This window comes from Abramis brama, assembly GCF_963993115.1.
Source record: "Abramis brama genome assembly, chromosome: 9".
Lineage (NCBI taxonomy): Eukaryota > Metazoa > Chordata > Actinopteri > Cypriniformes > Leuciscidae > Abramis > Abramis brama.
Window position 1 is genome coordinate 34871702 of NC_139971.1, and position 27663 is coordinate 34899364.

A 27663-nucleotide genomic window follows, 5' to 3' on the forward strand; every position below is an offset into this window, starting at 1 on the left:
GTTAAACAGCTGCAGATTAATTACATGTGAAGTGTACCAAAACAAGCCTCTTCACAACTCCAGCATCAGAGATGAGACGTTTGGCTTCTGCTGCTTTCTTTTCTCTCTTTTGCTTTTTCTTCTTCAAAGTTTGGCTCCCTTTACTATACTTTCCACATTTGGTTAAACATAAACCCTTATGATGTCACTAAATGAACGAGAAAGTATGTTCTATTTGGCTTGTCATTTTGCAAATGATGAACATTGCCTGACTTTTTATAGAACAACAGGAGTTTTGATCAATTCAATTCATCCTCGCTGAACAAAAGTGTTATTTAAATCTTAATTTAAATCCTAGAATCTTTCTGACTAAACTTTCGAACGGTAGTGTAGTTCATTATATGAAAAAAAAAACAAGTATATTTGGATGCAGTTCCAGACAATCTGTGCGATTTACATGCACACGGTCTCAAATGATGAAAAAAACGACTTGTATAAAAACAAGAGACAATTTGATGTCTCTATCAGTCGCTCATTTTGTCTTCTGTCTGGTAGTCATGTATGTCACAAGTTTTACTGGTTGGGAGTGTACAGTGAGTGCAGTCAGGTTCCCACTGTGTACCTAGTCAATGGGAAGCAGCTGCCTGCCTAGCCATGCAGGAAAGCGGTGCTAAACAAGCACTTTGTTCCCTTCTAGAGTCTCACACACACAAACATCTACCTCACATAACCTGGAACATGACCCTCCGTCACTGAGATGCGCACATTTGTGTGTTTGTATGTGTTTTGTGTGCGAGAGGATGTGCATAACAGATGGGAAAGAGGAGAGAGAGAAGGTGAATGTGTTTAAATGTGTCCCTGATCGTTTCTTCCATCACTTACTATACCCGCCGTCTGTCTATGTCTTTCTCTCTATGATCTGTGCTCGGAGGCAGACAGGCCTCTAAACTGATCACACACTGTATTCTGCCTCTTGGCTCTCTTTGATCAAACTGATGCAGAAAAGGGTTTTGCTTAAAACTCACCTGCCCCCTCTGTTAACACAAAGTAACCCTTTAACCTCAGCACATCATCACAACATACATACAAGTAGGGGCACATGTTCCTATATTTTTGTAGGGGCACTAAAGGAAGTCCTAGTCCAGTTTGTGTTGTGCTTACACATATACACACACACATATTTTAAAAATATATACTTTTATGTATAAAAAGCCCTATTTGAACGGAGCTAGTTTTCATGGAGGATGTTGGAGAAATTCATGCGTCACAGGCATACTTTGTGATTTTAATCCTATCCGAATCTGCCATGTCTGTTTTTCTCACACAACCTCAGTAAAAATTTGTGCAAATTATCTACTTTTTTTTGGCAAACTCAACAGTCTGAAAAATCTAATCCCGTCTGAATGCGAATGTCTGTGAATGTTGATATTGTATTTTGCTAATGATTCTCATGTGTTTTTTGTCCTACCTGAGCTACCATTTGCACACCAGTCTTTCACATGGATGGTATCCGGTGAAAAAGTTAAATTCTAAAATTAATAAACCGAGCCAAATCGAGGAAACTGTGAAGACTGTCCATTTTAATATCAGTGTCAAGATACTTGCCTAGATGTCTCTGATCACTTATGTGGGTTTATTATAAACAGCCACTTATATAAACTCATGTGAAGTTTTAAATATGGTTTTAATAATAAATTAAAGTTATCAATATGATTAAGTAATTCATTAAAAAACATATATGCCATACGTGATGCACACAAACACATTAGAACTTCTGTCATCAAGAAAACACACTTCCACCTCTGTAATAAACACAGAGATGTTAGTCCCATCCGAATTGGTACATAAAATCATGTCGGGTGATAAAAACTGTAACTCAGACATTGCTTAGAAAACTAGCCCCGTCGGAATAGGGTTAAAGTCTACTTGCCTCAAAATTATGTGCCCCAAAAATCATGAACTGCCTTAAAAATTGTGGTCTAGTGAACATGCTTGATACAAACTACATGTGGCAATAATTTATTTATTCCATCTGAAAGAAGTAAAAGCTAAAAATAAAATCTGCCGGGTCCAGTCACTGACACTGAGATAGTATATGAAGAGGTTCTGCTGTCTACCATGTCTATCTCTGACCACCCCTCTTTTCCCTGAACTCAATCAGCCAAACCTCATTGTTAAAAATAGTCGACGTGCCCGCAGGCTCCTGCGCTACAGGAGGAGGCTAATGGAGAATGCTTCATGCTAACTACAATGAGAGCTCACACTGCCATCCACACCACTAAACTTAGCATTACTTGTGCAAAAGGGTTTGAATAATTAGCTGTTAGCACACTGCCCAAATTCAGTGTAAAAATGGGTTTGACAGTAATAGCCATCACTCTTAGCTAAGCATATAACTGTCTCTGGGGCATGACAGGCTAAGCACTGTATTTCTGATGAGTGTTTAATCCACCTCAAGCCTTCAAACAAGTGCTCCCAGCTGACAAGTTGATGCTACAGTAATCCACTTACACCTGTACAAACTCACAGTGCAAGAGATGACCACTGGAGCAGTGTAGGACACTAAAGAGCTAGGGCTAAATCTGAGAGAATCCAAAGCATTGTTTTATTCATAGGACAAGAGACAGGAAAGTTCAAGGAGAAAAAGAGGGAACAGGATCGCAGGCTGGATCACGGACAGGTCTATGTGTCACATGCACAAGCGCTGCTCACTGTGTCATGATTTTAACCAGGAAGTGCATTTATTTAGAGCACTGTTTCTCACTCATGAGCTGAGTCAGGTGTATTTGATTAGGAAGAGATGTAAAATGTGCAGTATTGGAGGTTATCCGGGACCAGGGTTAGGAAACACTGGTGTAGGTCGGACATGTGTATCGCCCCCTACAGCCAGGTGAGGGGAAAACAGGTATGCTGGTATGGTTATAGTTATAATTTAATGATTCCTAGTTAATAGTTTTCAAAAGTGTATGTTTAACTACATGTTCTGATATGAACAACTAGTCAGTAAAATTAATACTTTTATTTAGATTTAATAAATTAATACTTTTATTCAGTAAGGATGCATTAAATTCATAAAAGGTTACAGTAAAGACTTTTACATAATAAAAAAAATAAACTGGAGTAATGGCTGTTGAAAATTCAGCTTTGCCATCACAGGAATAAATAACATTTCAAGATATATTATGTTTTTTGTTAATTTGTTTGTTTTAATATTTTAAAATGTAATAATATTTCACAAGATTACTGTTTTTACTGTATTTGTGATCATGCAAATGCAGCCTCTGTGAGCACAAGAGGCTTTTGGGTAATTTAAGAACAGGAATGCAGTGAGTTCATTAACTGAAAATTCATCTGACTGATTCATACTAAGTTTGTGAACGATTTATTAAAAGAACAGGCTCATATGAGTCATTCGTTCTTGAATCTGAGTACACTAATAGCGCTGTTTGTTTTTAAGTGCAGCAATAAAAGTCAATGCAATAGAAAGGCTTGTTTTCTTGGCATTATTTTGCAGCACACTCTCTCTGTATTTCATCACATTCAATTCAGACATCAAAATCACAACATGAGCTAATGCATAGTATTGCACTTCAATATCTTAGATATAAGAGGACTATGGAGCTGAGAGTTGGGGGGGGGGTTAAGGCTGGGGTCCTCATGAGGCTGCTGGGCCCAGGGGACCTTCCACACAGGCAGAGAGAGGCGGGTACCTCCTGCCCACGCTGCCACAGTGGGAGCCATCAGCACCTCAAGGGACCACCAGAACTGAGAGGAACACCTGGACCTGCCATTAGTCACACAGACTGTGAGAGCAGACAGACGGTAAGCTGGAGATCCGGAGAGAAAGACATCACATACACATATGTATGTAACCATACACACAGAAAAACTACACACACAAACACATGCTTTGACATTAATGCACAAACATAGCTGAGTAAACAGGAACTAGCACACGCAGAACTGCGCATATAACATCCACACACAAAACATTTGACAGACACACACACACCCACCCACATGAGTTAATGAAAAGGTGTCATGAATATTAAGAGGCATAAAAATACAGGGCAGCGGCACTATAAAAAACACTAAAACACAAGTTCATGCACTCAGACACACACACGCTGGGAGGCAGGGTGAAGGAGACACCTGGACGGCAATGTGGTGAATAAGGACAGGATAATTACTGTGGTATTAAACGGTGCACTCCCCAGGGTGACACCAGAGCACCCAGCCGGGGTTCAAGGACGCAGAGAGAGCTGCACCTCACCACTGTCATTACAGCAGCATGCACAGTCTCTCTCTGCCTGTCTGCTGCTCAACCTCTCTTTCTGTCTCTAACACATATAAACACAAACAGCTGCACCTCACCACTGTCATTACTGCTGCATGCACTGTCTCTCGCTCCTCTCACACACAATCACTTTCAACGCATATAAACTCAAACAGCTGCCCTTAAAGAGACAGTTCACACAAATGGAAATTTATGCCACGGATTACTCACTCTCATATAGTTCCAAACCTGTATGAATTTCTTACAAGGAATGGAAAAAAGAGATGAATATTCACATGATTCTTTTTTTATACCATAAAAGATGCCATTGAGAGCCAAAAAATTTAAAAAGCAATCATTAAGTCAGAATCTGTCATTATTCATATATTTTGTTATTTAGTTACTGAAAATCTCTCAAGTCACATTCACAATTCTGCATATTAAAATGTTGGTGTTAAATAATGGGTTATGAGGTGTGTGAGAAACACTGGCATTTTGCGCTGATGTCAAATCTGGTGTTTTTATCCATTTCAATATAAAAACAATACGTTTTTATTTTCATTAATTCACTCAAAATCTTTCATTTCATCAAATTTCATGAAAAGTTTCAGTGAGTAATGACTTTTCAAAACAGAAATTTAGTTTCACACTAAAATTATTATATGGCTTAAGAAACATCACATGTGTCATATGAAGTACTTTTATAGTATTTTATTGTGTTGTGCTTTTTTGGACTTTGACAGCATCCATTCTTACACATTTGCTGTATGGAAAAGACCAGCTTGGATATCTTGACTAACATCTCTTTTCGCATTTCACAGAAGAAAGTAAGTCGTAGGGGTTTGGAACACCACCAGGGAAGGTAAATAATGACAACATTTTAATTTTTGGCTGAACTATTTCTTTAGCCGCTGCCATTTATCAGCATACCAACAGAGAGGGAGAAAGAAAGAATCATCAATCAAAAAACAAGAACATAAAATCTGACAAAATCACACACACAAACAAAATCTTTCAACAAACAATCAGCAAAGTCACTACAGATCACCTGTCTACGATCTGTTAACAAAAGCTGATCACTGGACCATACCCACACACGCTCTGATATGATGTGAGCCTTCTTAGAAACTTGCACTGGCCCTTTATTGTTGATGGAGCGCTATGTAGTGTGGCAATTAGCTCAAAAGAATAGCCACACCGAATAGCAAATCAACCCAACATTATGCTAACAATGCTATTACTTTACAAACAAACACAACCCCCACGTCCATGCATGCGGGAGGCTATGGATCAGCGCCCGGCGGGACATGCGCTAAACAACGGACAATGCGCGACCGCCAACAGGTGAGGACCGTTTATTCCCTTTGAATGGTTTTCATCAGTGGATTATTATTTTTGTTAAACCTATGCACTCCCTGAGACTCTCTCCTACACACACAACGGCAAGATCACACATTAAACTAAAACACGCATCTTGTTTCTTCACTGTTCAAATGCGAAAAGAGGACGCCAGGATGACCCAAAGAGTGGCCAGCCATTAGCTTTGTGAGTTTATTTGACTTTTAACTCAGTGACAGAGCGGGAAAAAAAGAGCACATTGCCTTTAATCAAAGTCATGAGGACCATAAAAACACAAAATAAAATAGCAAACGAAAAAAAAAAAAATCAGTATCAAGTTCAATGTGGTTGTCAACAAAAAGTTTAAAACAAAATGGAGGGTGGCGAGAGAGAAAATTCTCTTTGTGTATTAAAGAGCTCAAACTGTCTCCATCAAAGGGGGCTCAGCTGGGGGAAAAGGAGCGGCAGAGAAAAGAAAGGGAGGACGAGACAAAGGTACAGCGAGTGGGAAAAAAAATCTGCCCGACATGAAACAGATCAAAGGCTGCGGTCGGGAGAAAGGGAAGCCAGGGGGTCCAGTAATTACGGCCTACATCCGCTAAAACATGGGGAGATGGAAAGAGAGGATGGAGGCAATGAGAAAACTTCTCCAATCCATTGGCTCCTGGGGTTGCCTTTGCACTAGTCCTTCACACACACACACTCTAACCCCTACCAGGACGCACAAACGCTGCCAGATCCTGTCCTCGCCCTCCCCCTCTGCCGGTAAGGCCCCACCCCATGCGGGAAGCCCCCTTGCTGGCCCATGGGGGGGATAGCTGTCCACTGTGAGTGAACGACTTGGAAAAAAACAACAAAAAAAACTTTTTGTTGGAACTTCTGGCATCGCCCCAGGGGCTGTTCTCTGGGAAGGAGAAGCAAGCTGACCTCCAGACAGACGTGCATTCAAACATACAATGTGTATAGACATTCACACATATGTAAAGTACATGAAATGCACATGCAAACATGAATACAAATGTCTGCATATATATATATATATATATATATATATATATACAGTACATGAATAAAAAAGCCTGCTCAAACACACAGACAAAATGAGGCACACAGTGTGGTAGAGGGCAGTGTGACGGCGTGCAGTAGATCAATGGCGACCACTAGCTGCTCAGACTCCACAGCATAAAAAAGGATTGCAGTGGGACTAACAGTAAAAGTGCAGCCCCATCCTCACATCAAATGAGGTCCCGCCACCACTTTTTAATAAACGTGGGTGAACAGAAACATGAAAATGGCTTCAACAATGATCTGGCTTTCATGTATGCCCGCTCTCATTCTTCCTACCCCATCCTACGGAAGAACTTCAGGGATGTGTGTTGCCTTCATCAATGGCACACTATCAAATCAAACTCAACCACTGGAAAGGTGTAGGTTTAATCATTAAAATCATTTACAACTACAGTTATACATTTTTAAAGCAAATGTGATGAGAAAAGTCCCTGCCATGATGCTGGGATGGTCTGTGTAGGGTGCTCTGGGTGGTTGTGTAGTAGTCCAAGTCAAAAAAGAAATAAAGTCCCTTTTTCAATGCAAGTCTATGGGGTTTTTATCATCCACTAAGGCAAAAAACTATACAAGGCTCAACAAAAAGGATGGCACACTGTTCCCTAGGGTTTGGGGCTAGTTGACAAGATATTTGTCCTATTGGGGTTCTTAGTGCTGTGTTGCCACAAAAAAATACAGTTTTTATAATATATATATATATAGTACAGTACTGTGCAGTGTGCAAGTCTTAGGCCACTATTAGATGTTGTTTTAGCAATGGTATAATGACCATATATGATTATTTCTCTTTATTAGAATATAACCAGAAAATACAGGAAATTTACATTTATGAATTTGCAGACGCTTTTATCCAAAGCAACTTACATTGCATTTCGAGGTACACATTTATGGCTCGTTTTCACTAAGCGGTACCCGCCTGGAACAGCCTTTCCTCGGCTAGTCCTTCTGACGTTTGCCGCTGACTCTGACGTCTCTGTAGTGGTTAAACATGAGATATAATTCGTCTTGTGAATATCTAACGGGCGATCTTTGGTTTCGTGAATCTATATTTTGTTCCCTGGCCAATCGTTTTGGCTGAGGGCAAAGTGAAATTTCATAACTTAATATTTAGGCTATTTAACTTTACCGTTGTAACGTTAGACTAGAGCGCTGACTTTGTATGTTTGACTGAATTGTTTGCTTTATTTCTTATTGTATAGCTTCTTGTACCTTTTACTTATACTTTTGTAATGGCTATTGATAAAACCGAAATTTAACAAAAAGAGACAGGGTTGAGTTTTGTCATTTTTCATTTTATTACAGTGAAGATGATCAGAGTCCAAATGCACATATTGCCTGAACCATATTAATACGTTTAATATTTTTAAAATTTAAACAAAAAGAGGCAGGATTGTGTTTTATATTTCATTTTGTTATAAACAGGCTAACGTTATACATGCAGTGAATATAATCAATACGCGTTGCCTGAACCACATTTGTGTGGTTATAATGTTTAACATTTCTTTAAATGAAAACGAAAAGAGGCAGTGTGGTGTTTTAGAACATATTTCATTTTATTGTTGCCTAAAATATACATACAGAGATAACCGGAGTAGCAGAGCGAGCTGAGTGACGCCTTCAAGAATGCGCTATTCTATTTGCAGAATTACCGGACTCGCGTCCTCATGAGTCATTCTCCTGAGTCGGACTTGGCAAATCCGAACTTTGCGTACTTGGTATTGAGAAACGCCTAATGTCGGCACTTGTCTTATTGTGACAAACATGCCGAGAAGCAAGAACAAGATCTGCTGTGTGTCATCCATTGTTGTTTACTATGTTGCTTTCTTCTTCGCGCGAAAATTACATCAATCGCTTCTTTCCGGCATAGGCTACACCACGCTAGCCAGATCAGGGTTTACCGTCCCGAATCATACTGTACTGTACTGTACCGTACCGCTCAGTGGAAACGAGCCATTACATTCTTATCAGTTCTTGCTTTCCCTGGGGAACCCATGACCTTGGCGTTGCAAGTGCCAACGCTCTACTGTTTGAGCTACAGGAAAGCCCAGGAAATTTATATGCAGTATCATCTGGGGGAAAAAACAGCTTCTTTAGACTAAAGGGGCAAGTATTTAGTGACCTCCCCTTACACTTGAGCAATAGCAGGAACCTGGCTCTCTTAAACCTAAATCCAATCCAATCCTTTGGAATGGAAAAGGATTGGAAGGCCAAGAAGACATTCAAAATATGATGATAAGTTTCTCAGAGTTTCTTCTTTGAGAAACTGGAAGTCAAGGAGGTCACTCTAAAAAACATTTGCTTAAAGAAGCCATTTTGTTCAAATATTGTATGTACATATTTCCTGTATTTTCTGTTTGTATCTAAATAAAGAGACCGAAAAATAAATATGGATGGTCATTAAAAGTTAATTCGGCCAGCGCTCATACCTGTATTTCTTTCCTGTTTTCGGTCGAAGTCCACAGTAGTCGATTGTCGAGTTCTCCACTGTTGCTTAGTTACCTATGATCACGCGCGTGAACTCGACAATCGACTAATATGGACTTCGACCGAAAACAGGAAATAAATACAGGTATGTGTGCTGGCCGAATTAACTTCATTTTTATTCATATCTTTCACATCTACTGCAGTCAGATTCACCGTGTTCACTCTGAAGGAATCACTCACATTGGCTGTGCACTTGTAATGACACATCAAGGAAGTTAAGAGGCTAAAAGCAGGTTTAAAACTTGCCCCATTGAAGTCAACAGGGTGCAAATTTTAAAAAGAGGATAACACGGTGTAGGCAACACCGATTTTTGTCGTTGTTCTCTGTACTGACAGCACTCCAAATTTACAAAAAAATGAGCTCAATGTTAAAATTGACCGGAGTTCTCCTTTAAAGTGACAGCAGCCTAATATTCCTGTTGTTGCCTGTGTCATTTATGTTAATAAAATAAAAATACAGCTTTAACAAAGATTAACCTATATTTAATTTCTACAGTGAACAAATAGTGTTATAGTGAGGAGAGCAGTCAGTAGGAAAGTGATGACAACAGCTTGTAGGATAAGTGTGCCGAGTAAAATGTGAGTACCAAGCAGCATCTCCAGGTGCTCCCTTGATTGATCCTAATTATTTTTGCACATTTAATTCCTGGAAAAAAAGTGGAAAAAGTAAAACGTTTTTTTTTTTTTTTTTTTTTAATGAAATATCTAAAATATTTTTTCATTTATTTAAAAAAATAAATATTTTTTATGTAATTAAATTTTTATATATATATATATATATATATATATATATATATATATAAAAGTACACATATTCACTCAAATAGATTGATCATTCTTTTGTGGTGAAGCCAGGGAAAATGCTGGTAGAGAAAGTAAAAACAAATATTGAGCTTGGAAGAAGTTCAAGTAGTTCAAGGTCAAGTTATGCACCAAAGTATAAAATATAAGGTTAGGGGGGTGTTTGAATGTATGAGCAATAATAATAGTTAAAGCACTAATACACTGTGTTAATAGTTCTAACTATAAAAAATAAAGACAAGAATGTGTAACTGATGACAGGGGGGTTGCTACACACATTTGAATGAATAGAAAGAGAAATCAGTAAGAGTTTGGAAGTGAAAAGACACATAGGCCTCTATATGCCTAATGTCTTACCTGTTTACCTGACCTGTATCTCACTATTTTCTTATTCTCTCTTCTCACCACACACAGGCAAAAGCACACAGCCAATATCGAAGGGTGCGTTTTCTGCCACACAAGCTTGCACACATGCCCCAAAATTAAATTAATATGAAAAAAAATTAAATTAAATCAAACCCCCAAGTGTTTTATTACTTACTTGTGTTTCCAGCCATTAAGAGAGTGCATTACTAAAATATGAATAATTAAGGACATATGGGTATTATTACGTCGGAGGGAAAAAAAACAATCGCTCATGCCTTATTTCATTTGGAAGAAGCGTTGTTATCTCTGGAAAGTGTCTGACAGGGGGCTCTGATGTGTCTGAGGTGTGAAATGAGAGAAATACATGGGGTCGGTCTATATCGGGACACAAGTCACGCCACCATATCGCCGTCCACACTAAACTTTCTTCACTTCATGACTGTTGCCGTGGAGTTCATTTCTAGCTCAACAAAAAGTTCTGAAATGTCACATTTAGGATTTTTCATTGATTGCAGATTGTGTCCAAAATTAGATTTAAGACTTGGCTGTGGTTTTCAGCATAAATAGTGGAACAACTTCTTGTCTATGCACGATTGGATCATTATAGAGCCCTGCCAAGCCTCTCTGACATCCACATATCGCAATTTTAGAACTCTGGGGGAATTATGCTGCCTCGTCTACATCAAGAAGTTTATCCGTTCTGACCCAAACCGGTGGTGGAAACTCTCCATCGTAAGATAATCACAACAAAATCACCATTGATTCCTCTGCTATTCCACAAGACACTGGGGCATCCAACAAATCAGTGCAGAAAATGCAAGAAGGAAAGGAGGAAAGAAAGAAAGAAAGAAAGAAAAAGAAGAAAAGAAGGCAATGACAAGACACCAAGGCAAAAAATGCAAAAGCAGGTCTAGGTCTGCCTATATTCTACAAACGTCTTCATAAACAAAAAAAACAAAAAACAATAAAAAGGACATAACAAAAAAATACATGAATAAATAATGAATATCATCATTTTCTAGTACGCTATGAAGCTAGGATACGATGCTTACCAGCTGGACACATGATGCCAGTACACAGTGTTCATCACAATCCCAAACCAACACACACAACCACACTCATTCCTAAACTTTTTCAGCATGCTTGTGGATTATTAGTCGTCTCCGATCCATACCGACCCGTTATCAGCCCCTCACCAGTAAACCCAAATCCCCCCACAGCTGTCAAAGCCTCCCGACGCTCACTCTCTCACTCTCTCACTCCCTCTCCTCCAAACCCCCACTTCACTTTATCTAGGTTTTCGCAGGCCGCACGCTTTGGCAGCAGACCGGGGGGTAACCAGTCTCTCAGTTTCCCTCTCTTTTTCTTCGTCTCCCCACCCAGCAGCAGTGGCGTCAACAGCAGTCCCGGTCTGCCCTGGGAACGGAGTGTGGAAACAGGCCCGCATTGCTGTGCTGTGTCCTGGGGGAGTTCATTACTTGAGCAGGGCGCTCCCACCAGCCAGCCAGAGAGCAGGTCCGCCACGGCCCAACTGCGCTCCACTGGAGCTGCTCTCATTAAACAGAGAGAAAGAAAGAAAAGGCAAGAAAGAAAGAAAAGGCAAGAAAGAAAGAAAGAAAGAAAGAAAGAAAGAAAGAAATGGCAAGACACCAAGGCTAATAACGTGACAAGTTTTGTTTTTTCTTGTCGGGTTGTGTGCGTTGCATTTATCGTCTTTTCCGAGGTGGAATTTGTGTCTGCGACGCCACCCACTCCCAGGTCTGGTTACTTATTCAGCAGCGAGTTTCCTATCCTCCCCAGAAATGAGAAACAGGTTTAAATATTTTACAAAGGCAGGGTGGATAGCGAAGGCTCTGAGCTCGGAGGAACAGTAGAAGGATTCTCCAGATCTTTAACCCCAATAGAGGGCCGTCTCCTTTGAACACTCAATCCCCATCACGCACTTCTCTTTCTCAGTTTCTCCCGGGAAGCTCCACTGTCACTAGCCTCGACAAAACAATACACACCTACCGCACTAATTCCACTGAAAGAAGGGGGGGGGGGGGGGTGCATGCCCTTCCTCATCCAATATTACGCTCTAAATCTAGACTTGTTCAGTTCATTCTCCTACTATCCATCCATCTCTCACTCCCTCGCGGTCTCGGACGCCCCCCCCTTGCAACCCTGCCAAGATGCGAAGGATTCCAATCAGGCACTTAGCTGGATGGCTATTTCCAGGGACAAAGGACATGGAGAGGAGCAGGACTGGAGGGGAGGGGGGAAACGAGGGGGAACAAAGACTGCTCCTGGCACCCAGGGGAGCAACCAGCCACTGACGTAACCGTGTATGAGTACGTGTATGTGCGAGAGAGATAGAAGGAGGCCATAATGGGTGTTTGAGAGCCTGCCTGAGGCTGGCAGAGGTCCCCAAGGGGGCCTGTCCTCATGGGAAGATAGGAAAAGAGGAAAAGATTATTTGTGGACACTTACTGAGTGAGGGCCGTGTGCAAACTATCAACTGTGATATAACGTAACTACGAAAATGAGAATATATGATATATGTTGCATTCATGTGAGATGTGAATATCATAAGTCATAAGAGATGTAATATTAACCCTCTGAGGTCGGCAAACGCGCGGGCGCGTTTTGCCGGATTTTCTCCACATTGTAGCACTATAAACTTAAATTACTCCATCATTTATGGTCATACAGAAAAAAGAAATATAAAAAAAGAATCTGTGATATTTCTCCTTTTGTATGTGTCCACTTACAATCAAATCAAAACATTGTGCTTTTGTAAAATAAAGAAAATAAACAGGGTGTGCGTTCTGCCTCTCTGTCGCGGTGAACTTTTTTTCTTGAGCACGTCTATAAACTGAAACAAAACTCAGCGAATACTTGTCACACATTTATGAGCCATATACCTTTATAAACATTTAAGTGTGTACTTTTAAATAATCGGATTCAAAACGAAAACAAATATTCTCTGTTTACGTAATTTGTATAAAACCAACAAGATGTCCAGCTTCTCAAACGCTTGCTCATTACAGTTAATTTGGCCACGCCTACTCGCGCAAAAGATATTCACATGCAAATCTCCACATGGAACGCGAACGCGCTCGTTACCTCAACAACAAAACACTTCACTTCACTTTTCGTCGAGTTTGAAAGACGTGCCTGAGCTTACATTGGATTTAGGCTACCTCAGAAGAAGAAGAACGCGATTTGAAGACAAGAAAGATAAGGTAAGAAATTCTTACATAGCCTAGTTTGTTATTGTTGCATAAATGTCACGTTGCAGTTGAACTGTTGCTAGATATATGGGGAATATTATAATATTTAGACCCGTGTTTACTGTGTTTGTGGATATCTGCTCAAACATAGATATGTTTATGGTAACCATAATGTTTTATATTTGAGCGTGATCGCGTTTGAATGTATCATATTTTGCAAGCGATCGCGTTTGAATGTATCATATTTTGGATGAAAGCAAAACGCACCAAACGGCTTCATGTTTTTATTATTATCTCATTTCATATCATCATAAAGGATGGAAACATTTGAAGTAACATGATAATCAATATATTTTTCTCTAGCTTAGTTGTTACTGAAATACTGAAAAAAGATTTATAGGCTGCTATAGGTTATTTATTGTTATTATTATTTTATCCGCACTGCGCATATACCTTATGCCTACAAGGCACAACAAACCTGGTGTTCATTTTATTATATATCGTTGGAAACGTGTGTGTGTGTGTGTGTGTGTATTCTGTGAATTTTAAAAAGGAATTTTAAAAAGCAATTTTAACCAGAAAAATCTAATATTTATTTCCAAAATCGTGCAGGCCTTTCTCTTGATATCAGTATGTTCACTTTTTTTTTCAGGTCCCAGATGCCACTGAGGACTTCAACATTCACATGAGTCTCAGTACGTGAACATGGTAAAGTGAAAATCTTGGAAATGAAAGGTATGTACAGTGTTTTTAGGAATGGCACAAAGGTCTCTGTCTTTGAAGTGCTTTTTTGGCATTTGTTGTGTATCTTTGGATTATGTTGTGTTGTAAATAAATCCAAACAATTTAAAAGCCATTCTTTTTTAAATCTCCTCATTTACAGTATTGTGCAAGGTTGCTCAGAATGATAGGTGCCTGATAGCTCCTAATAGGGCCGTTAGGGGAGGTTCTTTGTCTTTCTCAGGTGAGAAAAGCTTACATATTAATGAGCTCTCGCATAAGGCTTTTTCACGCAAAACACGTCGTAAAAATTTTAAATCAATATATTGTCTTATCTGAATGAGCAGTCAGGGTGATTTTCACATAGTTTTGCAGCAAATATTCTAGGCTACGTCATACAATTTTCAAAAGTCTTGTGAAGAAATAATCAGTATGGGTTTCATGGCCTTATTTCAGTGAGAATTTTTTTTTGTATTTTCAAAAACCACGCATAAATGTCATTATCTCAAAACTACAAACTTTTACATACATGCTGTTGATATATTATTGTAGCAGAGTTTGTGCTGAATACAGTGTAATTAGACTTTAGCCATGAAAATGTCACAAGTAACAGATATAACCAGAAATGTCAGAGCATGTCAGAACACCTCCAGGGCCCAGAAAACAGCTCAGACCTCAGAGGGTTAACAGGAGTGGATGCCGGCGTTCCGTGTTACTACAAAACAAACTGTGATTGGCCACCACATCATGAGGCCACATGAAGAGATTGGCCGCCACATCATGAAGAGATAGGACACTTAAATGGTTAGTTCACCCAAAAATTGTGCTATAAATTGTGCTCCGAAGATGAACGAAAGTCTTATGGGGTTGGAACAACATGAGGGTGAGTAATTACTGACAGAATTTTCATTTTTGGGTGAACTAACCCTTTAAATAGATAATTTGTTAAGTTCTGTTCCAAAACCTAGCGGGCTGCTTACCTAAGCAATTACTGGTGAGAAACAAATTGTTGTTGATAAATTGTAATTGTGATTGGTGATTGAACAATTTAGTTTGAGCGAATTTTGTGTATTAAAATAAAAACAACTCTTCTAGTGATTTATGAAGACAGAAAACTACATTTCCTATCATTCTCTGTGATAAAATACATAGATGATACAGTACAAGAATGTCAAAAATAAAATCACATACATAATGTGTATCCTTTACTATTTGTTATGAAGCATTAGTGCTAAAAAAACTTCCTGTCTTTGTCAATAAGTTAAAAGAGTGAGAGAATTTTGATTGATAAAAAACAAAATCACTGGACGCGATTATAATTTCCCAAAACTTTCCTAGAGGAACGCAGTAAAAAAAAATCAAAAGATGGCGGACGAGTGTAGAGAATTAATGACAATTAAGATGATAATTATAAATACTCTGCTCTATACAGAAAAGTAATGATTAACTGGTTTAAATCTAATTAAAAATAAACTATGTGCACAGAGTAGTTTTGTGCTTTTTAGAGAATTGCATGTTTTTTATAAACCATTTAAGCACAAACAACTGATTTCAATGGTCAACTCAATTATGCAGTCAACAAAAGAAAAAAAAATCATGAATGGATTTGATTGTGATAAACAGTATTGCTATCTATCAGGATGTGTTACCACCACTACACTAAGGTTATGGTTAGAGTTTATGGTAGGGTTAGGCGTTAGTATTTGTTTGTAGACTATCACCATAGTGATATGTCCAAAAAAAGAACTTTACAATTTGCCACTGGACGGAAAAATATTACGCTTAGAGCATTAGCTTAGCAATATGTTAACATCACACTCTAACAGGAACAATTGTGCTTCACATTAGGAGCACTATTTTCAAATTGCTGCCTATGTAGAGAGTTCCAAATTTGTCACTAATGAGGGTCCATTACAGATGTAGACAGCAACTACTAGCTTATGGAACAGACCTGTAAAGACATTCGTACGAACACCAATTTAAAAGTAACTGATGGGCGTGTATTTGTCCATCTCTACTGGTTTGCATACGTCTGCGTGCTGAATCAGTGAGTGTGTGTCAATAAGGGTGAGTGTGTGAGCATGTACGCTGGCGGCCGTGGTTAATGGACTCTGGTCTGTCTACAGAGGGGGAAAGGCTGGGGCTCTTTGAAAAGAGTGTGGATTCAGACAGCCTTTCCCATTTCTCTCCGTGCGTACGCCCCAGGGGCACTGCTTTTCCTGACATTTCACTTGACAAAGGCGAGCCACACCTGAGCGCAGGGTTAAAACTATTATAACAGCTCTCCCCCTGGCACACTGCCCTTTGGCTCCACTGCACCAAGTGTGTGTATGTATGTGAGAGCTTGTGTGTGCACGATTTGGGCCCCTTGAGTGTGAGAATGTGAAAGAGTATGCGGGTCTAGGTGTATGTGTGCAAGAACCCAAGGTCTGCAGCTCCGGGGTGTGTTGACATACCACGCCACCTGACCGCATCTTCGTACTGTATGATAACAATGCCGGCAACGGCGCATCTTGAGGGCCGGATCTGCAGGGGCCCACTCCACGCCCACATTCGGCCCACGCTAAGCTGGCTATAGGGAGCCAGTGAGGAGTGGAGGAGCACAGCTAGTAGCCACAAACCATAATGGAGAAGCCAGAGATTGAGAGAGCGAGGGAGTTGGGGGCAAATGGGCCGAACTCAACAGGAGGTGGGGAGTGAGTGAAAAGAAAATGAGAAAGGGAGAAAGGACACTGCAGGAGAGCTGGAGAGAGGGAGACATGGAGAAAGAGGGCAGTTTGGGTTATCCACTACAGGGTGAGAGACAGAAAGAGAAGGAGGGGGCAACAGGACTGAATTGGAGAGAACAGGCTGTTCCTCATTACCGCGGCTCCCCGCAAAGAACCTGGTGATGGCTCTATTCTCCAATGCCCGGGGTCACCGAGGTCACACCCACCAACCAGGGGTCACATTCTCACACAAAACACTAACTAAGACGCAAAGCGATCAACGGAAGACCGAAACACCTGACCTCTTCCGCCCACAAAGCCTCTGACAAAGACCTTGTCCCTGCGGAAAACCAACAAAGGGCGGCCATCTTAGAACGAACCTACGCACTTACACAATTGCTCAATGGGAGCAGACACAGCCCTAACTGACTTTGGGGCTCAAAGTTGAGCAGTCAACATCCAGTAATGGAAAGTTTAATTCATCTGCAGAAAATTTATTTTGAACTACTGCACTTCCTGAGGCGCGCACAATTCTTCATGTATGAGTGAGTAATATTTATGCATTAGTACATGCGTGTGATTCAGAAAAAAGAAAGACAATTTGAACCCTAAAACAAAAAGGACACGTGGCCAGAGCTTGCGCAAATAAGCCCAGGATGAATAATGCATATTGGTGTGGATGAGCACCAAAAGAAATAGATTTGTAATTGTGTACTTTGATTATCTGTACATTTATTTGTCTGTACACACCCTTCGTATAGCCAATGAATACAAATGAGTGTGTTTGGTGGCAGGAATATTAACTCTCTCTCTCTCTCACTCTCTCTCTCTCCAACGAGCGGGAAAAAATTGTGTGTGGATATTCCAACAGATTTTGGCTTCTTCCTGGGCACACGCAGACAGACCAAATATTTACTCTCCCCTCTTCCGCCCGCCTGCTCGACACAGCAGCCGAGAGAGAAAGAGAGAGAGAGATAGATAGAAAGAGAGAGAGTTACATTTTTAATCTGCTGATTTTTTCCCTCCGAGAAGGCAAGCTGAATACAAGTACGCTGCCGCCAACACACACACGCTCCTTTTTTGTGTCCTTTGGCAAATTCTTTTATTTCACTCTTGCGTAGAGTAGAAAAGAAAAAAACGAGAGAGAGGAGAGGAGAGGATGGAAGGAAAAGGAAGAGAAGAGAGAACGTCCCCACAGAGTTTTTCTCCCTTCCTGGTGCGAGCGCAGGCCCCCACAGAGTCCCTGTGTAATTTCCAGTCCCTCAGAATTCAGGTATTAATAAAGGCCCCATGGGGAACTGCACACAATATAACCCTACATTTTCAGGCATTATGAAAGGACGCCCCCAGGGGTCTTTGGCTCAAATTTCTGAAATGCAGGCATTGTAAAAAAGGCACCCCAGGGGAGTCCCCCCGCAATAGAAATCTGCTGAATTCAAAGCATTTTCGGAGTCCTGGTGGGAGCCATTACTCCCTCTGGAAGCGCTTTTTTTCCTCTTTTTTTTCCTCTCTCCTTTTTTTTTTCTTTTTTTTTTTTTTTTTACAAAACATGTGTTGCTGACATGTTGACAGATTGCTCAGTGAAGTGTTTAGGTGCATGCACAAACCGAGTCTCTACAGAGACAGAGCACTGCTCTCTCTGCCAGAGCGCCTCTCAACTCTCCCAAAACTGGTGCTATCCATATTTTATAAGAGGGGGAAGAGGAAAATCTAGGGCTAGGAGAGCAAGCGAGGGGGGGTAAACACAAGATAAGTAGAGTCACGTATGGATGGAGGAGGAGAGGAAACGAAAAAGAGACGCTGAAAGACAGCGATGGGGAAAGAGAAAAAGGAGAGAGAAAAGAACTTCATCGTGAAAAATGAACCCTGTGATGAAAAATGACTTCCAGTGTGCTTTGAAACAACCCTCCTTCGTCTCACCCCCTCCCTTTCTCTCTCTCCCTGCATGCTGTGCCCCCTCCCCTCCCCTCAATCTCTCTCTCTTATGGAGGCAGGGCTCTTGCTCTCCCTGGAAAACCTGAGTTTACAACCAGCTGTGACTGCATTTGTATCTGTGCCAAAGGCTTAGTGGAGGAATCTTCAGGCCACCCTCTGGCTCTGAGAGAGAGAGAGAGAGAGAGAGAGAGAGAGAGAGAGAGAGGGAATGGAGGGGGTAAGGGAGGACCAACACACAAAGCAGCTCTCACTTTGAGGGAACACGCGTAGTCTGATTTGTGCAAACACACAGAAGCGAACACACGCGCTCCTCTGATATAGGTGGCGCAAACGCACACAAAGCAAATACAGCTGAAGATGAAGGTGGCATGCTGTCGATTACCACAGACAACAATTTCAGATTGTCTCACGATTTGTAAAAACAAAAAGGAAAGTTACGTGCTTACAATGGAAAACCATGAGGCAATATGGGGTGTGCTGAGAAGCTCAACCTGGGATCTGCAAACCTCTCCTCAGACAGCATTTCTGCTGACTTGACAGTTGAACAATGATGTAACTGATTATGTTAAAAGCCATCCACAAATATACTTCACAAAGTCTATGAGCCATACAGATTGTAAAAACATATTTTTAACATCTATTTTAACATCTAATGTATTTTAATTCAGTGTCTTTATTCAATTACAATCTACTTCTAATGCAATGTTGTGTTATTTAAAAAATAGTTGTGTGTGTGTAAAATATATGTGAAATGATAGAAATCATTTTTATGAAATGCATATTTAATAAAATAATTGTATTTTGAGATCAGTAGCTTTTAGGTAACAGTGCGGAGCCAATTTTTTCAGCTCAACTGAGACACGCGAAAAGGCTCCAAGATCGGCCCACAGTCGTTGGAAAAGGGGCACCAGACTTACACTGTAAGCGTGAAATTGCGTTTTTATTCGTTTTCACTAACCAAGTCTAAATAATTTTCCGTGGCAATCAAGCTTAATTTAATAAATTTTATATGTTGTATTTAACCTGAAAAATTCCTTCAACATACAAATTTATGCCCAGCCACATTTTTTTAAAACATGTGACTAAGAAACTAATGCCAATAAAGCTTATTTAACGTACTAATTTGTCCTTGCCCAGTTTTTTTTTTCTTCTGCACAGCAAGATCAAATTACAAACTACTCTTCTCTTTCTCTGTAGGATGAAGGGAGAGGAAAATGATCTGCAACTTTAATAAGAGTCTTGGCCTCCCTGGATTCAGCTGCTGTCGTGATGACAGGCAGCTGGGGGGTCTTCGGTTGGCCAGGACAGATATACGGACAGATGGATGGAAGGATGGATATGAGGAAAAGGGATGTGTGTTCATGACGTGAAGCGCCCTGGGCGAGTGTGTGTTTAGTGAAAAAAATGAAGGGGGTGACTGCTCTCTCAGGGGACCGAACCACCCCGAGGCCCGTCACATACCCCCATTACACTTTAACTGCCTGCCAGACACACAACTCCACACCTAGCCTCCCAGCAGAGGAGAGGGCACACCGCTCTGTGTGTGTGAGTGTCTATAGAAGTAAATGAGTTGGTGTGCACTGAATGTAAAAGACTTCAGCCCAAAGTATATTTTGGCTGTCCGCGTTCGCGACGGTCTGCGCACTGTCCGTGTGACGCAATTTCCGTCATCAGGAGTCATCAAATTGTTGCATGCAGCCCAATTTTTCTGTCCGCACGGTCCACGTACAACAGCACATGTGCGAGTGACTCGAGAGCTTGAAAACAAAGTCCATTAGACAGTGCGCATGTGCCAAACACGTCTTTCTCCGCTCATGGATTATACTTTGAAAGGCTCGCGGCACGCAGAAAATGAAGTATACCTGGGCCGGGAGACGCAGGAGAAAACGCATTCACAAAGTCCTGTGTTTATTTTAAAAATACTTTATTTAAATGTTTATTAAATATACTAGTTTTTTTGTTTTTTTTAATGACAAATGCATTTAATAATATTTAATCAAATGCATAAAAACTAAATTGAATCAAGTGTAATAACGTAATTAATTATTATTTTACTAGTATTATTAAACAAAATTCCAAATTACATGTAATAAATATTTCAATAAAACATATCTAAGTGCAGAAAAACTTCATAAAAAACTTAATTGTAATAAATTAAATAATAAAAAGTGAGTACTGACAAGTTTGAAGCTTAGAGTACACGTCACTGTCAAGGCTGTGACCTAGCGGTTAGCGCATACGCCGCCCATGCGAGTTTGAATCCAGCTGGTGACATTTACTGACCCCATTCCCCCTTATTCTACCCATCACTCCATGTCCTTTCTTGACTACACCTATAAATAAAAGTGGCAAAAAGGCCAAAAAAAAGAAGTCATTCGTCTTCCCGCCCTCTCTTTCTCTCTCAGAGCAGTGACAGAGAGAGTGTGAGCTGTGTAGAGCTATTTCTACTGACTACTAACCCCCCCACCATCAACTCTCTCTCTCTCTCCCAGTCTGTCTCTCTGGAGCGCTTGCCGTTCCCCTCAGTCTTCTGAAGGCGGGTTAATTAGCACTCGCCTCCTATTTGTATCTGACAGGTGGAGAGCCCGCCCCCCCAGCTGACTGACAGCTCTCTCGTTTACCCACATGGCTGCCTGCTTCACTCAACCATTCTCTGGCTTAGTCCCCGAAGTCTTTCAGTCTTTCTCGTCCGCTCTACTTCAGGAAGACATATCCTGACATTTATTTTCTATACAGATCAACATATGAACTGATCGAGTGAGAAATGGGTCAGAGGAGGAATTCTAATTTCAAGCTAGAAGAGCTCAGCTGCCATGCAGCGGTCACCTCTGTGCGTGTGTGTGTGCTTGTTTATCTGTGCCTCCTGCTCACCCTGTCCTGCCACATGAGTTTAGGAAGCTCGCAGGGTGGTCAGCACTGCTATATACAACACATGGATAAGGTGGACCGATAAAGGCTACACGTATAGCAAAAACAAGGCTGAGAGGACACCTGAACGGGCCTACTGGTCCACATGCTGTGCTGTGGAGTCTAAACTGGGCCTCTTTTTTCGACTAAGCCAAACCCAGGAGGCTATAGGGCCTTCTGTTCCAGACTAGAGAGGGAGGGGTCAGCTGCACAATGCCACAGGGGACATTTGGAAAGGGGGCGAGAGGGAGAAAGAGAGAGCAAGAGAGTGAGGTGAGTGTTGTTAACAGCCAGGGCCCAACCTTGGCCGGTTGCAGGGCAGTGGAGCGGAGCAGCGCAGTGAATGTTCTCCATTTGATCTGAGTTTTTTTCCAAGCGCTCCTCAGGGAGCCAGTGTTCCAGATTCCTCTTCCAGTAGAGCCTCCCTTCAGACTCAGCCCACAGTATGACACTCACACACATACACACACACTCCTGTATCACCCACACACATACTTGTGCACACAAACACTAATCCACACTCATGACCCGATAGATTCACACAGACAAATATAAACACACACTAGACGATATAATGCTGTCCAACTGCCATAAACACACACACTTACACTGTAATCCTGTAAACAGACATATTATCGGGACGCAGGGTCATTTAAACTACTGTTCAAAAGTTTGGGGTCAGTCTTTTTCTTCTTTTTTTTAAAGAAAGAAATTAATACTTTTATTCAGCAAGAATACTTTAAATCGATCAAAAGTAACAGCAAAGACATTTATAATGTTACAAAAGATTTCTATTTCTAATGAATGCGGTTTTCTTACTTTATATTCAAAGCTTACTGGGGGAAAACATACTGAAAATAAAAAATAAATACAGTTTTTACTTTATCAAATAAATTCAGCCTTGGTGACTTTCAAAAACATTTTAACAAAATCTTACCAACACCAAAATTTTAAAGGGTAGTGTAGAAAGCCGTGGTGCCAAAAATAAAGATAATACACATTAACTCACACTTAAAAACATACAGTGGGGCCCAAAAGTTTGGAAACACTAATGAAAATGCTCATTTAAACTTTTTTCTAATTTAAAACAAATTATCATTTAAAACATGTATATTATGGGCATAAATTGAGTGAAAAGCTGAATTGCAATATTTATATGAACTTCAGAATCTCTTTTTGCTTACTGACAGGAGCCGTTTGACAGGAGCCGAGTAAAACCTGATGAAGCAAGAACACCTGCCTATCTGTACAAAGATTCACATGATTAATGTCCGAAATTAGCTTATTTGTTGTGACCTAAGAATTCAGTGCAGAAGTGCAGAAACAGACATGTTTCTTATTCATGTTAAATCATGTTTCTTTGTTTTAAATTTTTTTTTTAAATCCTAAAACTTATCTATTTTTAGGCTTAAAAAATATTTTGTATCCCAGATTTTCAATGTGATATCAGACTTTTGAACGCTCTAAATCTCTAAGCAGAAAGTGAAAGAGCACAAGAACTTTAAGTGATATAAGAAAGTAGGAGGAGATGGAAACGCTAGGAGTGTAATGGGGGCAGGCAGAGCCAAAGACATTTGGAGGAATTGAAAGGCAGACGTTCCTCGTCTCCAATATCGTCTCCTGTGGAACTCATATTAGCAGCGATCAATGGCAGCGAGGGGGAAAAAGAAAAAGAGAGGGATGGAGGGACAGTCAGAGAAAGACAATGTTGGTAGGGATGGTTAGCGACAATATCAGAGGTTTTATTATTGTCGAGAAGCTAAACAAGAGGACGGTGCACAAATATGAGGTGGACATGCCAAATACACATGCACGCACAAACACATGATGGGATTCCAGGTGTAATTCTATAGCCACGGTGTCTTCTGTTAAGGGAATAGAAATTTCATTTCATGTCGTGGCGTGGCACGGCTGTGCTCGAGAATATTCCTGCTCTGACGGGCATGCGGTCATAATAATAACCGTAAATTGATAGAGTGGCTTTATGAGCCTTCTGCTGGTGTGCTGATATTGGCCAGGCTCTCCTTGGGGCCATGGGAACCATCCACTGCTCTCCACAACATGGCCTCCCTCACACACACACACACACACACACACACGCGCACGCACACAAAATGGCGTGTTTGTCCCTTATCAGATGAAGTCACCACCAGCACGCCACTCTCTCCCCCACTACACCAGCACCCAGGAGTTTGTCAAAAACTTGAAAGGGTTTGCAAGTGATTTTTTATTAACTGCTATTGTTGTTGTTGTTGTTATAAATAATTAAAAATACATAGGACATTGTTTTAAAAAAATATTGAATAATAATTTGCATTATTCAATATTAATTTAATAGATTATTCTCTAATAATAATAATAATCATTTAAAAAGTAATAATCAGGGTTATTATTGTTAACTAAAACTATTAACAATTTTTGTTTATTAAAATAAAGCTGAAATAAAATAAAACACAAAAAATAGATGAAAAACAATGAAAACAAAAATTTAAGCACTAAAATTACTAAGTGAAAATAAATAAAAACTGAAACCAAACTAAAACTTAAATATAAACAAATGAAACCTAAACTGACATAACAATTACAAACTTAAGAACTTAGTAAATGCGCTTGGCAACGTCATAAATATTTCCGACCCCGCAGTCACAATGTGAAAAATCTATTAAAATTATATTTTGAAAAATACTTTAAAACCTTTATATTAACTGCCTTCCTATCTGGGGTCTCCCAGCGGTTTACATAATGTAGTTTAGCATTATGTGATTAATTTACAAAAAAAAGAAAAGAAAACTTTTTTGTCTTGCATTACGTAGTGAAATTGGACAACCACAGTGCCGATTCATTTTCTTCATTCTTTTTTTTGTGAACTGGAAAGTGTGCAAAGGATTGTGGGTGATTGGAGGACATGAAGGATGCAGTTGATGCATCCTTCAAAACAGGCCGAATGAAGGACCTGAAATTAAGCCTGCCTTGAAAGGATCCTTTAAAATAAGAAGTCCTTTGACGGACTTTGATGATATGGCAGCCAAAATATGCAGTCTTACTGGGACGCATCCTTCAGATTGAGAAGCACCCTCTTTTACAATCTTCAGATCACACACTCCTGGGAACAACTGCATTTTGTCATTTCATTTCACTCTTTATTTTTCCCCTCCAATACGCAACATCCAGCTCTCTGATGACTCCAAGACTGAGATTGCATCTAAAATCCAGGGCCATGATTTCATTACTTTGGAAGCAGCCAAAATAATGGAAGGACATGGGGGAAGGGGTTGTGTCATGCTGTATTGTGTCCCCTCAGAAACATGTGTGCTCTGGTATGATGAGGGCTGTGGATATAAACAATCCACTAGCATCATATTTTGAGAATTTTATATAGCTGAAAAGATACTTCAAGATGATTCAATAAACATACTGCATTCGACTGTTGGAGTGGCATCTCTCTCTCTCTATCTCTTTACATTTATATATATGTGTATATATATGTGTATATATATGTGTATATATATATATATATATATATATATATATATATATATCAACCTCTCCTCCTCTTTTCCTCAGATTTTAAGCTCGTTAAGGAGAGCCCCTTGATTAATCTACTAGGAAGCAGATGCCCCTGCAGGCCTGCTTTCAGCATTTCATTAATTACCGCGATTGTAATAACGGCTATTGTGTGCGTGTATTGCGTGATAGCTTTAAAACACCCCTCTCCTGAGGGAGCATACTGACTCCAGAACAGCCAACGGCCTCCAAGTAACCCCACCGCCTCGAAAACTATACCAACTTCTGCCTCCTGCCAATATGATTTCTTCAGAAATAATAAATTAAAGTAGTGTATAATTTCAGTGCCAATAGCATAACCACACGAAATTGCAAAAAAATGCATTAAAAAATCCCCATAATTTTTTATGATTTGAGTAGGTTTACTAACCACTTCCCCTGTCTGCCATTGTACAGCTAAACAGGTAGTCTCGCCCACTAACGTAATGCAAAATTATTTGCATCTTCAAAAAGTTGCATGATTATTGTAGGCGAAAAGGTTTTTAAGAGTTAGTTCACCCAAAAAAATGTATTATCCCATCATTTACTCATCCTCAAGCCATCCTAGATGTATATGACTTTCTTCTTTCTTCAGAGCTTGAGTTTTTAAACCTCAGAAAAAGCGCATCCATCCATCATAAAAGTAATCCATAAAGCTCCAGGGGGTTAATAAATGCCTTCTGAAGCGAAGCAATGTGTCTCTGTATGAAAAATATCCATATTTATAACTTTATAAACAATAATCTATATAAACTATAATACTGTCTTCCGGTAACGGCTGTATGAGAGTCTAGTTCCGGCCGAAGAGTGACGTATTGACGAACGCAGAAGCACAGAGGAAAGAACAAAACAAAACACCGGTGATGAATTAGAAGTTTAAAACGAGATGTTTTAAAGAGAAATGTCGGAGGAGCTTGAGTTTGAAGCCAAGCCCTATTTGTTTGAACCGTGAGAGGCGTCTACTCTCATCTACATCATATGTCGGGTCAGAGGTCACTCTTCCGCCGGAACTAGACTCGGGTATAACCGTTATCGGAAGCCAGAGATTATAGTTTATAAAGTTAGAAATATGTTTTTTTTTTTTTTAAAAACACATCTCTTAGCTTCAGAAGGCTTTTATTAACCCCCTGGAGCCGTATGGATTACGTTTATGATGGATAGATGCGCTTTTTGGAGTTTCAAAAACTCAGGCTCTATTCACTACCATTATAAAGCTTGGAAGAGCCAGGGTATTTTCTAATATAACTCTGATTGTGTTTGGCTGAAAGAAGAAAGTCATATATATCTAGGATGGCTTGAGTGTGAGTAAATTATGGGATAATTTTTATTTTTGGGTGAACTAAACCTTTGAATGCTGTGCCAACAATCATCCATTCAATTTTTAAAGTGGCAATCTGCAAGTTACCCCACAAATGGCACATTAAACTGGGATAGGAGGATGCACTGGGAAAAAAAATACACTTTGGCTTTAAAGACAGTGGAGAAACACAACACATACACAAACCTGCTGGGCAGTGGTTGGTACGGTGCTCGGTCAGGTCTGCCAGGCACTCAAAGTCCTGTTGGCAGTTGTCACAGGTGAAGATGGAGTCGTCATCTAAATCCTCCTCTCCCACCCTCTCATCATGACTGGTCACACTCTGTTCTCCGTCCTCACCAGTCACCCGGCTCTCCTTTCTATCAGAGTCTCGCTCCGATACCGCTGCATCTATGTATATACACACAAGAAACACAGAGAGAAAGGGGCAAGATGTGAGGTCAAGGGATTGCTGTTGACAGGTGAATCATACTATAATAATTATTTCTTGACTGTTATGCGTTGTACTTCATATATGTGCTGATGCAGAGCTTTTGCAAAACTTACTGTAATTGTCAAAACTTAAATCAATAAAAAAAAAAAAAAAATTGGTTGTATCCAGTGTTGGCAAAGCTATTTTGAAACGGCAGCTTGCCAAAGTAGAACTCAATAATTGAAGTAGGCAAACTAGTAAATATTCATATTACACACATCATTTAATAAAAGCTGTATTTTTAAGAGAAATTAAACTAGAAAAAAAAAAAAAAAAAAAGACTAAACAACAGTAGCAGCAGCATTTAACCAATTATTACATAAAATGCTGTTTTATTACAAAGATGGCTGTGCAGGAATTAATCCACTAAATAATTTTATAAATCAGTAAATAATCCAAATTAATTGATTCACTAGAATGAATAAGACTCGAAAGTAGACTTTCGAGAGGGGGGGGGGGGATTTGACTAGTATGAATCAGACATTCCAATGCTGCATATGAGGTAGGCTAAAGAATCATTTATGATGAACCAAATCACT

General features: G+C 40.0%; 1 protein-coding gene across 6 annotated transcripts in view; it reads right to left on the reverse strand.

Moving 5' to 3' along the window:
* znf423 (zinc finger protein 423) overlaps positions 1-27663 on the reverse strand; it is a 156352-nt gene that overhangs the window by 85342 nt on the left and 43347 nt on the right. For 3 of the 6 annotated variants that reach the window (XM_084125091.1, XM_084125090.1, XM_084125088.1), the window contains exon 3: positions 26839-27042. In XM_084125091.1, the coding sequence (XP_083981217.1) occupies positions 26839-27042 (204 nt within the window). Of the gene's footprint in view, positions 1-26832; positions 27043-27663 lie in introns of all 6 variants that reach the window. The other 3 variants (XM_084125089.1, XM_084125086.1, XM_084125087.1) reach the window with 1 other exon arrangement.